The 14,899-nt window shown below is 44.6% G+C and overlaps 1 protein-coding gene across 6 annotated transcripts in view; it reads right to left on the bottom strand.

The window, feature by feature from the left end:
• Window positions 1-14,899, bottom strand: part of LOC115132992 (fatty acyl-CoA reductase 1-like) — an 89,857-nt gene that overhangs the window by 56,618 nt on the left and 18,340 nt on the right. For 5 of the 6 annotated variants that reach the window (XM_065021549.1, XM_065021547.1, XM_065021548.1 and 2 more), the window contains one exon: window positions 11,525-11,793. In XM_065021549.1, coding sequence (XP_064877621.1) covers window positions 11,525-11,752 — 228 coding nt within the window. In that variant the 5' untranslated portion in view covers window positions 11,753-11,793. Of the gene's footprint in view, window positions 1-11,524; window positions 11,794-12,016; window positions 12,491-14,899 lie in introns of those variants that run through there. The other variant, XM_065021552.1, reaches the window with a different exon arrangement.

The following is a 14,899-nucleotide window of genomic DNA, read 5'->3' as shown; positions in this document are numbered from 1 at the left end:
GGAATGGAGCGGTTTGAAGACATATCATGGCTTTAAGCCATTTCTATGTGTCTGTCTCAGTTTATTATCTCTGTTTAGTCTTTATATTCTTTGTGGTTGACTCTTGGGGGGAAACATTGGAGTGGACTTCCAGGAACGATTCCCCTGGGAGAGAGCGCCAGCTCTCTTGGACGTCATCCAGTTCCCGTACATACAACGGCTCCTCAAAGACCCGGGGGATTCTTCAGCGGTGCAGACCAGGGCATAGGTCACAAAAGCAAACAGAGGCGGAAGACAGAGCATTGCTGATCATCCAGTCCCAGCTGGAGGCTATCTAACGCTGTGCTCAACTCAATACAAGAGGATCAATACCAACAGGACAGTACAGTTTACTTTACAGGGACAGACAGCAATGTTAGAATATGTGCTCGGCAGTCGGCATACCGATGGCATGACAATCCACTTCTGAGACAGTGACCTCATGGCGAGCCATGGCAAATTCCATTATCCCTCTAGAACAAACCAAATGGAACTCAGGACTACTTTGTAATGAGAGATACGAATCCATGTGGTCACTGGAAACCACCGACAAGGACAGGCCAAACTCCATGTTTTACTGATCAAGCAAACGTAATGCTCAGGTTAACTGCATCTTCTCCTCAGTGGTTGTACCGTTGTAACCCCTAGGGGTTAGGGAAGGTGACAGAGGGATGTGGAGAGGGTTGTGACCCCTCTGAGGAGCGTTACTTGTGGCCCCCGGCGGCCGGCCCTGGTCCAGAGGGGTGTTCGGCCGAACGGAATCCCGGAACTCGGGTCGGAGCGCTACTGTCGTCAATCCATCGATTACAGAGGAAACCAAGCTGACAGCACCCCCAAGCTCCAACGAGCACCGAGACACACACTGCATCATGGCAAGAAAAACACACACACTTCAACAAAAAATACCAGAGGTGCTTCCACACAAATGGAATGTTTCCATGTAACAGAAGCAGCATTCTACTGGCATCCAAACCATCCTCCTTCACCTGAGTCACTTATTCCTTAAAGGAAACCTTATGGTGGTTTGATTCAGTCTGGGGACGATGTGTGTTTCAATCAGTTTCCATTCCCAGTTTATCAAAGGGAGGAACACGGTGAGGCTGGGTAACCTTGATGAACACGATATCCTCTGTGTTATAGAGAACAGGCTCTTATCCTGACATCAAAACCTGGAGCTTCTCAGAACCTCTGACTCCTTTAGAGGAAATGAAAATGGAGCTCTCTCATCCCAGGCTAGATCAATAGCATGCACGTAGGCATGCAAACACCCGCGCACACACACACATACACACACCTGCACACACAGACACACACACATACCAAGGGCTAAGTCATTACACATGAACAAGTCAACGCTGACCCCCAAAGCATTCCATACTTTCATATTTCACAGCGACAGTTTCTCTTTCCCTCTCGCTGTTTAAGCTCCATCCGTCAACCACAAGTCCAAGACTGGAGAGCAGTAGGTGACCAATGGCTGTGCAGGTCTGAAGAGATGTCCTCATGGCTCTGTCTACTGCCTCCTCCAGGTCATTCATGTAGGGCGTCTGTTAGAGTTGGAGACGTTGTGATTTGGTGTGCACCAAGGCACCGTTCTAGCATCGCTACTTTTTGACCTCAACATGCGGTCACACAAAAAGGTCATCAATCATGCAGAAAGACCATCACATTGGATCAGCTAAATGCCTTGTCTAATACACAAACAACTATCTAGATGTGGAAAGGGCAAGGCGCTTGGCAGACTCTTTATCCCTATGGGGACACCAGTGTGGGTTGCTGTGGTCCCCATTAGGGCCACCACTGAGCATGTGCTAAATGCATGTCTTCCCTACCCTGATGGGTCTCCTTGGCACTGTTCAATGTACTAATTTGTTTCACAAACCAAGTTCATTTGTGGCCTAATTAGACGCAAATCTCTTTCTTTCTCTCTCTCTCAAGGGAGTCGTGGGTGTGTGGAGTGCCTGCCGCTAGCCTCGCTGCCCCTCGTGCCACATGCCAACCAGCCCCAGATGTGTAGCTGCATGAAATGACTGGCACCGTGCCAAGCTGGCAGCCTAGGCCTCTCTGTCAAACTCCCGGTCTCTGGGCGGGTCTCTGGGCGGGTCCTGTGTGTAATGGTATAACCCTGTGTGGGCGAGTGTTCTCTGAACTGTTATATCCACCATTTAAACAGAGCTTTACAGAGCCTTGTAATATACTTGTATGTATTGAAATGTAATTCCACGCAGTAAACAACACACCATACTATAGGATGCAGTCATTGGACCTAGTTCAATAACACCAGGCCAGATGGGAGCAGCAGTGCTAGCCATGGACCCGTTTTACAGTTATGCCCAGCCTGTGTTAAAGGTGATTACCCACAGTGAGAGCTGGCCTTTGTCAATGCAGGGAGACAGTTACAAGGTTATAAGTAGGGCAGGAACAAGTGGAAACACCAAGCTCCCTGTTAGGGAAGAAAGCAATCAGGCCTGAATATGAGTCGCAAAAAAATAGGAAATCGATAATGCAATGTATTCGTGGGGGACCCATGCATATCCACGAGCACACGCATGCGAGCACACACACACACACACACATATTTATCCGCAGTACCCTTAATGAGCTCGGGAGTTGAGGGCCTTCCCTCCTTCACTGTGGGTGACTCTTGAAACTCTCATACTAGAGCAGGTCTGCAGTGCGTAGACTAGCCATGTAAACACAGCCAGCCAATAAGTGTTACCCTGGATGCTCCCCAGAGGTACTTGGTCCACACCAGCCGTCCCATCCATCCCAGGGGCACCCAAAATGCAAGGACGCAATACCAGAGAGGATTATAGTACCAGCCACTGTAACCACTGGTTTTACCACAGAGCACTGAAACAAAGGAATCCACAAAGGCAGACATTTCTAAATACATTATGGACGTAGTTGCAGCCTTAATCTAAACTGAGGTTTTGTTTCTACTGGACAACATGTGACCTCGTCCCCAAGCTCAATTGCTACCGTATATAGAAAGCCATCTGGGGATAAAATGACTGACATTGAATTCAGTGAGGCAGGAAAGCTTTAGGCTATTTCAGTTATAGAGTGCCCTAAAATACTAATTGTCATTGTAGGTTTCTGTAAAAGTGTGTTAAATATCTAGGTGGAGTAGTTGCCTAATATGGAAACCTTAATATAGGCTGAATGCCAAGCTTGTAAACTTTGTGGATTTTACATTGCCTGGCCAACATGCCTTGCTTATATTTTTACAACTCAGTTGTTCGTCATATCATAGAAATAATTCAAATGTGTAAATGGCTGGTGCACCTTAAAGGAGCCGAGGGATTATTAAGTCATCATTGGCCAGCTTTCCTCTACCTCTAGTTTTCCCTGACCACAGAACCTGACCAGGAAAACTCCTGGTCCTAATGGGGTATGGATGTGGTAGTACAATAACCTTTAGATGACTGGCTAGGTAGTCTGTCCTGGCTGTCATTCTGATCTGGCCCTGCCCTCCCTCCGTAGAGACTAAACCCCAGGCCAATGTTCCCTCTAAGCTGCGAGCGTTCACGGTCACGCAGCTCCCCCAGAAACAAATATAGCCCACAGAGAGAAGCACTCAACAATCGCAATCGACTGGTCGATCTCCAAGCAGGGCTGTGGCGGACATGGAATTTTGTCAGCCAGTGATAGTCAAGAAAATAACTGTCGGTCTCACAGTAATTGACCGTTTATGAACAAACACATTTAGCATCTCCTGGCTTCCACACACAGCCTACAAGACACGGATGCAGACCTTTGGAACATCTACATTTGAAAAAGTCTAATAAATGTAATTTAGCCTACACCTTCACAATAAATCCATTATTTACTTTAGACAGGTCTAAAGAAACATGATATGAAGAAAATGTAGTCTATTTCAGAATACCATACTCTGAGTTGTCCTTAAGTTAGATACTGATCTGGCTATGCCATATGGCTGTGGGCTACACTAGTTCATTTAGCTGACAAGATTTGCTTAGAATTTCGTGGCATTATTTTATAGAATGAAGAATACAATTGCAACAGCGCGCATCCTTATCCAATTCCGAGGAGCATATTGAAGATATTGGAACTGTCCACATTTAAGATGAGTAGGCCTAACGAACAGCAAGAGCACTAGACTATGTCAATCTACTATCCCCCATAGTACAAAAGTTGACCTATTCTATTCTGTGTGAGAAATAAATATTCCAAACATAGTCTGGGACAGATGCGATAGATCCCAAATTAATAGAACCACTAGCATCAAAAACATTTTTTTTACGCAATGAGGCTGACGCAACAGATCAGAACGTTTAGCTTAAAATGTTGATAAACTATTAGGCTATTTCTTCACATTATAAGCACAGCAATACGCACACGGCAGTAGGCTACAAACGCTAATGGGAAAACAGCATTATCAAAAGTGACCACAAATATGATATGCAGGTAATGCTTTTACTATAAAGGTGCATTTTATGGTGAAAATGATCTTCCCCAAACTTGAAACTCACACGCTGCACACATGATGTATACCAGTTAAACTCCACACCCGTTGTAAAGCGGATTAATGTGCTTCATTTTAAGAAGTTATCTGGCCACTTTAATTGTGATATAATCCTTATTAAAACAAATATGCCTATGGGCTAGGCTACATGGGGTGTGCGACTATGATTCGAAAAAGTCATTTAAAAAAGGCATTGTTTCTTATGCTGGGCATCATATACAAATGATAATATATCATTCACAAGTGACAGGCTAATATTGCACCCATCAGACTATTCTTGATTTAATCTTTACATACAGTTGAAGTCGGGAAGATTACATACTATCACGTTTGTCTGAATGGACCAAGGCGCAGCGTACTTAGAGTTCCACATGTTTAATAATTATGAAACTCACCAAAAACAATACAGAAGAAAACTAAACGTGACGTCCTGGGCTGCTCACAGGCAGCTACACAAAAACAAGATCCCACAAACAACAGGTGGGAAAAGGCTGCCTAAATATGATCCCCAATCAGAGACAACGATAGACAGCTGCCTCTGATTGGGAACCATACCAGGCCAACAAAGAAATAGAAAACATAGATTGCCGACCCTAGTCACACCCTGACCTAGCAAATCAATCCCAGAACAACAGCAAAGGACCTTGTGAAGATGCTGGAGGAAACAGGTACAAAAGTGTCTATATCCACAGTAAAACGAGTCCTTTATCAACATAACCTGAAAGGCCACTCAGCAAAGAAGAAGCCACTGCTCCAAAACCACCATAAAAAAGCCAGTCTACGGTTTGCAACAGCAGATGGGGACAAAGATGGTACTTTTTGGAGAAATGTCCTGTAGTCTGATGAAACAAAATTATAACTGTTTGGCCATAATGACCATCGTTATGTTTGGAGGAAAAAGGGGGATGCTTGCAAGCCGAAGAACACCATCCCAACCGTGAAGCACGGGGGTGGCAGCATCGTGTTGTGGGGGTGCTTTGCTGCAGGAGGGACTGGTGCGTATCACAAAATAGATGGCATCGTGAGGGGGGAAAATGATGTGGATATATTGAAGCAACATCTCAAGACATCAGTCAGGAAGTTAAAGCTTGGATGCAAATGGGTCTTCCAAATGGACAATGACCCCAAGCATACTTCCAAAGTTGTGGCAAAATGGCTTAAGGACAACAAAGTCAAGGTATTGGAGTGGTCATCACAAAGCCCTGACCTCAAGCCTATAGAACATTTGTGGGCAGAACTGAAAAAGTGTGTGTGAGCAAGGAGGCCTTCAAACCTGACTCACTTACACCAGCTCTGTCAGGAGGAATGGGCCAAAATTCAACCAACTTATTATGGGAAGCTTGTGGAAGTCTACCCGAAACATTTGACCCAAGTTAAATCAAATCAAATTTATTTATATAGCCCTTGGTACATAAGCTGATATCTCAAAATGCTGTACAGAAACCTGGCCTAAAATCCCAAACAGCAAGCAATGCAGGTGTAGAAGCACCTGCAAGTGTAGAAGCACAAACCATTTAAAGTCAATGCTACCAAATACTAATTGAGTGTTTGTAATTTTCTGACCCACTGGGAATGTGATGAAAGAAATACTATTTATAAATAAATAATTCTCTCTACTATTATTTTGACATTTCACATTCTTAAAATAAAGTGGTGACCCTAACTGACCTAAAACAGGGAATTTTTACTAGGATTAAATGTCAGGAATTGTGAAAAACTGAGTTTAAATGTATTTGGCTAAGGTGTATGTAAACTTCCAACTTCAACTGTATACTAAATAATATATGTGTGAAATTAGTTTTGATTTAGAATGGACCATTATCATGCAAACAGTGGTAGGGGAAAAATACATGTCATCACTGCACTTAAATAGCGAATGGAGGACGCTTTTCCTGTGGTTCATTTTCATGCCAGTGAGGTAGGCTATACTCCTGTTGTAAAGATAAGTCATGTGCTTAATATTTGCTTAATATTAGGAAAGTTGAGAAATAAATCAAGTAGGTCTAGCCTATAAAAAGATGAATGGTGCCTCCCCTTTATAATAGAAGCCATCACTCTGTTTTCTCATACAATTGCATAGCCTATATAAATGTTGCACTACATGAGCTCATGGGCTCTTATGAAGTGTTTGATTCGTTTTGTAAATACATTTGCATTGATGTCAGAGTGATTAGAGGGACAATAGAGTGCTGAGTACCAGGCAGTTAGCGAGTTTGGTAGACTACTAATGACCATCATCAGCATCAGAGCTTGGAAAAGCCTAATTACCGTGACTAAACGGTCACATGGAATTTGACCAGATCACTGGGCCAACTGTGCCCCACCCTATTGGACTCCCAATCACAGCCGGATATGATGCAGCCTGGATTCAAACCAGGTACTGGAGTGACACCTCTTGTACTGAGTTGCAGTGTCTTAGACCATTGCGCCACTCGGGAGACCAGTTTAATATCAATCCCTGCACGTTTTTATCAAACGTTTAATGGAATGTAGGCCTACACTGAACACCACACATTGGCTGCTACTGTAGGGTGAATGATAGAACAGCTATATCCATGTTAGAAAGTTATTGGAAGGCCTCCCGGGTGGCGCAGTGGTCTAAGGCACTGCATCGCAGTGCTAGCTGTGCCACCAGAGACTCTGGGTTTGAGCCCAGACTCTGACGCAGCCGGCCGCGCCCGGGAAGTACATGGTGCGACGCACAATTGGCCTAGCGTGTTCCGGATTAGGGAGGGTTTGGCCGGTAGGGATATCCTTGTCTCATCGTGCACCAGCGACTCCTGTGGCGGGCCGGGCGCAGTGCACGCTGACCAGGTCGCTAGGTGTACGGTGTTTCCTCCGACACATTGGTGCGGCTGCCTTCCAGGTTGGATGCGCGCTGTGTTAAGAAGCAGTGCGGCTTGGTTGGGTTGTGTTTCGGAGGAAGCATGGCTCTTGACCTTCGTCTCTCCCGAGCCGTACGGGAGTTGTAGCGATGAGACAAGACAGTAACTACTAATAATTGGATACCATGAAATTGGGGAGAAAAAGGGGGTAAAAAAATTATGGGATGCTTTTTCTCCATTGTTTTTGAAGGTAAGCCACTCTGGTAGGCCTGCATTATGATCAAATTGCCACAGTAGCCTACTTGGCCAGTAGCCTACTTGGCCAGTAGCCTACTTAAAGTGGGTGCAGCCTCAGTGTTCACAGTAAATACGTGCTGGAAGTTCAACATTCAAGTTTGCTCTCAGCAGAACTGAAATTTGCTCAAAACAATTAGACGGAACGTAGCTCCAGGCCTGTCCCAACAGACAGACCTGGCTTAGACGGAACGTAGCTCCAGGCCTGTCCCAACAGACAGACCTGGCTTAGACGGAACGTAGCTCCAGGCCTGTCCCAACAGACAGACCTGGCTTAGACGGAACGTAGCTCCAGGCCTGTCCCAACAGACAGACCTGGCTGGCACTGTGGGATGAGATTAAAACAGGAAAAGCACATAGCCCACAGAGAGAGAGCGCGAGAGAGAGAGACAGAGAGAGAAAGGCCGCCGTAGGCAGACATGGCTATGTGCTCAATGCCCACAAAATGAGGTGGAAACTGAGCTGCACTTCCTAACCTCCTGCCCAATGTATGACCATATTAGAGAGACATATTTCCCTCAGATTACACAGATCCACAAAGAATTCAAAAACAAATCCAATTTTGATAAACTCCCATATCTACTGGGTGAAATACCACAGTGTGCCATCACAGCAGCAAGATTTGTGACCTGTTGCCACAAGAAAAGGGCAACCAGTGAAGAACAAACAGCATTGTAAATACAACCTGTATTTATGCTTATTTATTTTCCCTTGTGTACTTTAACTTCTGTATGTGTAATGCTTACTGCTAATCTTTATTGTTTATTTCACTTTTGTATATTATCTACCTCACTTGCTTTGGCAATGTTAACACATGTTTCCCATGCCAATAAAGCCCCTTGATTTCAATTGAATTGAGAGAGAGAAAGAGAGAGAGAGAGAGAGAGAGCGACAGAAAGAGAAAGAAAGAGATAAAGAGAAATAAAGACAGAGAGAGACAGAGATAAAGAGAGAGCGAGAGAGAGAGAGAGAGAGAGAGAGCGAGAGAGAGAAAGACAAAGAGAGTCAGAGACAGGGATATGCTATACAGCTATAGGTGGAGTGTGATAGCCACCCTGCCCTAAACGTGTGTGTGACACCGTGATCAGGGTCGGTCAGGGAGACAAAATGAAAGGCAAAATGTAATTTCTCACACACACACACACACACACACACACACACACACACACACACACACACACACACACACACAATCGGAATGGGGAAAAGACAAAGAGAGTCAGAGACAGGGATATGCTATACAGCTATAGGTGGAGTGTGATAGCCACCCTGCCCTAAACGTGTGTGTGACACCGTGATCAGGGTCGGTCAGGGAGACAAAATGAAAGGCAAAATGTAATTTCTCACACACACACACACACACACACACACACACACACACACACACAGGAATGGGGACGTGGATACCTAGTCAGTTGCACAACTGAATGCATTCAACCGAAATGTGTCGTCTGCATTTAACCCAACCCCTCTGAATCAGAGAGGTATGGGGGGCTGATTTAATCCACGTCATCAGCGCACAAGAACAGTTCTTGTGTGGCTTAACTGCCTTGCTCAAGGGCAGAAGACACAGTATATCACCACACCCTTGCTTCCCTGCTGCTCCGTCAGTCACACAATGTACCCTTCATTCAGAGTAAGACAAGAGGAGGACAAAGAGAGAGATGACTGTTCTTTACCAAAACAAGAACAACACAACAGTTGTTCAGTAGAGGCCTGGTTCAACACCCTCCATGCCCTCCTCCTCCCCTCTGATAACTGAGTACAAGTTTGAACAAATATGGAGAACCAACAATCGGTTACATTTCCACATCCACTAGACCGTTTGATAAGAGAGGTGTGGTAATAGCGGAGGTATGGTGATAAACAGGAGAACAGAAGGTGGGCAGTGGGTACAGTTCTGGGATGCAGTACACCAGGGCAGCTGTTCTGTTCTGGCCCTCCCTTGGTGAGATCCAGATGATAAGGTACACACACACACACACACACACACACACACACACACACACACACACACACACACACACACACACACACACACACACACACACACACACACACACACACACACACACACACACACACACACACACACACACACACACAGCATCCCTCCATGGTTTACATGGAGCCATTTAGGTTCCACCAACCACATCCCACCAAACTAAAAACCACTCCTCTTCCACTGACCAATTCTCAATACAGAACATATTGGCCAGGTCATCACCCACTCAGACCCAAGCCCAGTCAGCAGAATTCCAGCAGATTCCCATTCTTGCCCCTCTAGCATTCCAGCATCCCCCACACAGATCTGCACTCTGACAAGAACACGCTGGGCTAAAGCTCTGTTTCAGCTCTAAATAAGGTTATTCTATGTCTAGAATATAAGAGAATAGCAGCCTATTAGTGGGATAAGGCATGCAAAAAAGCCTCAACTATAAGGCACCCTTACCCCTTATGCATATCTATCACACGTTACAGTACATCCAATGCCCTGCAATTCACAGAACTCAACTAACCAGACAACAGCTAATTTATAGGCCTATTCTTTAATGGTCAAGGCATATCAGGAGAGAGTCAAATTAATCAGATGTCTATCTGGATGTCCTTTTCCAGGTCACAGCACCTCTGTCTTAACGAAGCCCACAGAGACGCTCGGTTTGGCTGTTACCTAGCAACAAGTGTTCTGAGTGACATTCGATATCCATAAGGCCATACAGCATGAAAGGCGGCTGGAACGGGCCGAGAGCATTCATCCTATAGAATCCTCGTTTGTAAAGAAAAACCTCTAAGACGGATAATACAGACCGTAAACACGGCACCCAGAATCTCAAGTGCGCTCTGTTGTTAAGACTGTCACGAGAGACGATGCAGACTGCAACAGTGACATGAATAACAATCGGAGGGAAATGCTTTATACAGCCGTAGTTAAACACATTCCTTTGAATGGTCTGGTTTGATTAGGCTAGATATGGCAGCCAGTCTGTTTCTTTATCCTCTCCTCCCTCACTGTCTTGTTTGGCCGGCTGGTGTTGTCAACTGCACAAACAGACTACTGTGTTTGATGAACACCAAGTTGTTATCCTATCTCTGGTGTGTGAAGATACATTCTGGGCGTTTGAATTCAGCAGCAGGTAGAATCTCTCTCTCTGTCTGTCTGTCTCTCTCTCTGTCTGTCTCTCTCTCTGTCTCTCTCTGTCTCTCTCTCTCTGTCTCTCTCTCTCTGTCTCTCTCTCTCTCTCTGTCTCTCTCTCTCTGAACCATTAACTGGTGCCTCCATTGTAGACAGAGAGTTAATTAAGACACAATTAACTGGTGCCTCCATTGTTGGCAGTTAATTATCTGTGTGTGTGTGTGTGTGTTTTTCAGTTAGAGCAGTAGCAGCAGATAGTAAAACAGAGGCCCGATGCTTCAGCGTGCATTTGTGAACATGTCAATACTCTCCCAGTCTCAATCTATCAGAGCTCATTAAACCCAACAGTCTTTTCCCATCCCTCTCTCCTTCCCTCTTTCTTTCTCTTCCTTTCTCTCTCGCCCCTTTATCTCTCTGTAGGTGAGTAGGCTCGTATGGTTTGGATGAGCTTAGTCCATTGGAACTTCACTGGCAACAGCCATAAAACCATTTTATATACTATTCATTGGGACATTTCTCTCACAAAATCAAGCAATGTTTCAATAAACACAAAGCTGCAAAACAACAAAACACAGAAGCCAATCAACCTGCATGTGGCACAAAGCCAACAGGAAACAGATTAATTATACATTTTGCCTTCACTTCAGATCAGTGCAGCTCAATAGGATGACATCATGAGAAGGAACTTCTTTAGACTAGATTCACCCCCTGGTATAGTGTACTATAGCCTAGTAGTGTACTAATCCATCGAGTAGTGCCCCTCACCTTGCACTTCATCATGTCGCTGACCCGTTCCTGCATGGACTGTCCAGCCTTGGGCCTGACCAGGATGTAGAGGGTTCGGACCTCTGGACAGGACCGCAGCAGTTTCTCCACCAGCACCTTGCCCATGAAGCCCGTGGCGCCAGTGATCAGCACATTCTTGCCTGCGTAGTAGTCAGCGATAGATGCCATGCTGGCGTCTGCCCCTGCCTCTTCTTCTGTCTTTCCCATCTGTGTAGCTCGTCCCGGTCCCAGCCTTCACAAGGCAGCTCCTAGAGAGATAGATAAAGGGGTGGATGGAGAGAGAATGAGAGAAAGAGAGAGAGAGAGAGAAGAAACAATAGGAGACAATTAGCTGAGGCTGAGAGAAAATTAGAACCGCACTACACTCTGTTCAGACTCAGAATCTCTTTACATGAGCAAACACTCATTACTCTTGACATAACCTACACTATGTATTGTGTATGTATTAATGCTGAGTATTAGGTGACAGACCTGTAGAGAGAAGTAAAGCTGGGACTCACTGGGTGCTGGGAGTAACTTTGTTAATGACATGGTAAGTGGGGAGGACAGGAAGGTCACAGACACGCACAAGCGTGTCTGTGATGTTATTGCGGATGTAGTGAAAGTGTCACACCCTGATCTGTTTTACCTGTCTTTGTGCTTGTCTCCAACCCCCTCCAGATGTCGCCCATCTTCTCCATTATCCCCAGTGTATTTATACCTGTGTTCTATGTTTGTCTGTTACCAGTTCGTTTTTGTTCGTCAAGCCTATCAGCGTTTTTCCCCTTGCATCTGTCTTTTTCTAGAAATGCTTGTGTTCCTAGCTCCAACAGTGCAGTAGTATATAACTAAATGCTTGTGTTCCTAGCTCCAACAGTGCAGTAGTATATAACTAAATGCTTGTGTTCCTAGCTCCAACAGTGCAGTAGTATATAACTAAATGCTTGTGTTCCTAGCTCCAACAGTGCAGTAGTATATAAGAAAACACAAATCAAAAAGTAAAAGAATGGAATTAATAAATAAATAAATATGAATGCAAAAAAATGTTTTGGGCTAATAATGTAAGAAATAACACCAAAAAAACAAAATACTGCAAAGTTGCTTAGGAGCTAGAAGCAGAGCTGCCATGTCTATCAGCGATCATGAATATTCATAAGGCAATCAATCACAGCCTATAGCTGTAGTAAAGGTAATGCATCATTATTACCCCATTCAGAAGAGTGTCAGCCAGCTTTGGTTATAAGATAGTTTCCAAGCCAATACAAAGAGCATCATTAACCCCTCCCTTCTCAGGGCAGTCATCCAGAGAGCCAACTACATATCGAGGTCAGCAATAGAGCTCGCCAGCTTGTAGTCACAAAAAAACTGAAATGAGTTAGCATTTTCTACCTCTAGCTTGTTCAGCCATTCCTATGGAGGAAATGAAAAGGGATAGAATGGGGTTTTGGGATAAACGCAGAAAACAAGGTCTGAGGTTGAAATAGGTTTAGGAGATTCAGTCATTTTAGCAGATGCTCTTATCCAGAGGGACTTACAGTAGTCACTGCATACATTTTCATACTGATCCCCCACGGGAATTCAACCTACAACCCTGGTGCTGCAAGTGCCCTGCTCTACCAAGTGAGCCACACGTTTTGTTCTATGAGATAACATCAGTCAGTCAACATGACCTTTATGAATTATGAAGACTTCATGTGCTTTGGGACTGTTTTTATTACATAAATTCTTCAGAATTCACAAAAAGTGACATTAGCTGATGAAGATGATCTCCTAGAACAAAATGTATAAGATCTCTTAAGCCTGTGTTTACCACAGAACTTATTTTGGGAGTTTATCCAAAACCCCTACAAATCCTCCATTAATTTCCCCACAGGCTTTGGCCATCGAGCCATGGTGGAATTAGTGTCCGTTAGTGCCTACAAAAAGACACCATTACTATTGCTCTCAATGCCCTCACTCCTACTGTATCTTAACACCTTAACTAGCATGAGATGTGAGGTGAACAACATCGCAGCACGATCCGTGACTGCTGCAGGCTAGGGTGGGGTGTGTGTGTACACGGGTGGCTTGGTCTGTTAGAGCAGCACCCTCATGGTGTGTTTGAGGAGTCTCATCTCACATTCTTATGCCAAGCATAGCACATACCCACACACACTGCTGCGCTCGGGTGGATCAAAGTATGTTGAATTTCATATTTGACTTGGTGATGGTAAAATGGTATGGTTTAAAGTGTATTATTGATATCGTGAATCTGGCATCCTATTTATAGGGTTAATGGTTGTTACTTCTAAAGATCCAATCAAGCATGGACCATTTTTAAAAAATGTATTTCACCTTCATTTAACCAGGTAGGTTTAAGAACAAGTTCTCATTTGCAACTGTGACCTGGCCAAGATACAGCAAAGCAGTTCGACACAAACAACAACACCGAGTTATACATGGAATAAACAAAAATACAATCAATAATACAGTAGAAAAAGTCTATATACAGTATGTGCAAATCAGGTAGGATAAGAGAGGTAAGGAAATAAATAGGCCGTGGTGGTGAAGTAATTACAATATAGCAATTAAACACTGGAATGGTAGGGTGTGCAGAAGATGAATGTGCAAGTAGAGATACTGGGGTGCAAAGGAGCAAGATAAATAAATAAATACTATATGGGGATGAGGTAGATTGGATGGGCTATTTACAGATGAGCTATGTACAGGTGCAGTGATCTGTGAGCTGCTCTGACAGCTGGTGCTTAAAGCTAGTGAGGGAGGTAAGAGTCCCCAGCTTCAGAGATTTTTGCAGTTCGTTCCAGACATTGGCAGCAGAGAACTGGAAGGAGAGGTGGCCAAAGGAAGAATTGGCTTTGGGGGTGACCAGTGACATATACCTGCTGGAGCGCGTGCTACGGGTGGGTGCTGCTATGGTGACCAATGACAGTATACCTAGCTTCACGTTGAAATGATGGTGTCCTTTGGGTTTATGTAGGCTACATTGACATCTGATTTGTCCAACCTCACACCAAATGTACTTTCAAATACAGCCTGCGTTAGAAAAGTTAGAGGAGTTACTTTCAACTATTCAATGTGATTCCATTCAACATATCACATGCCTCTCCAAAGCGGATGACAACCCTGGCCTAAGTTAACCAGCCTGCAAAACTGGTGTCCTATCAGCCTTATAAACGATGACCATCAAATACTGGCACAAAGATTGGTCAGTGTTTAGTGGGGCCAACCAACCAACCATGATAAGTGTTCAAGCTAGAGAAGCCATGTGCGGTTTCCCTGTATCCTTCTCCATCTTCTCTCCTGGTCTCTGGGCCACAGGTTCCCAACAGTGTTAGCTGAAGGACTGGAACTACATCCGCCAAAGCAACAACTAAG

This window comes from Oncorhynchus nerka, linkage group LG8, assembly GCF_034236695.1.
Source record: "Oncorhynchus nerka isolate Pitt River linkage group LG8, Oner_Uvic_2.0, whole genome shotgun sequence".
In the NCBI taxonomy this organism is placed as follows: domain Eukaryota; kingdom Metazoa; phylum Chordata; class Actinopteri; order Salmoniformes; family Salmonidae; genus Oncorhynchus; species Oncorhynchus nerka.
This window is presented reverse-complemented; position numbering and strand designations above follow the sequence as displayed.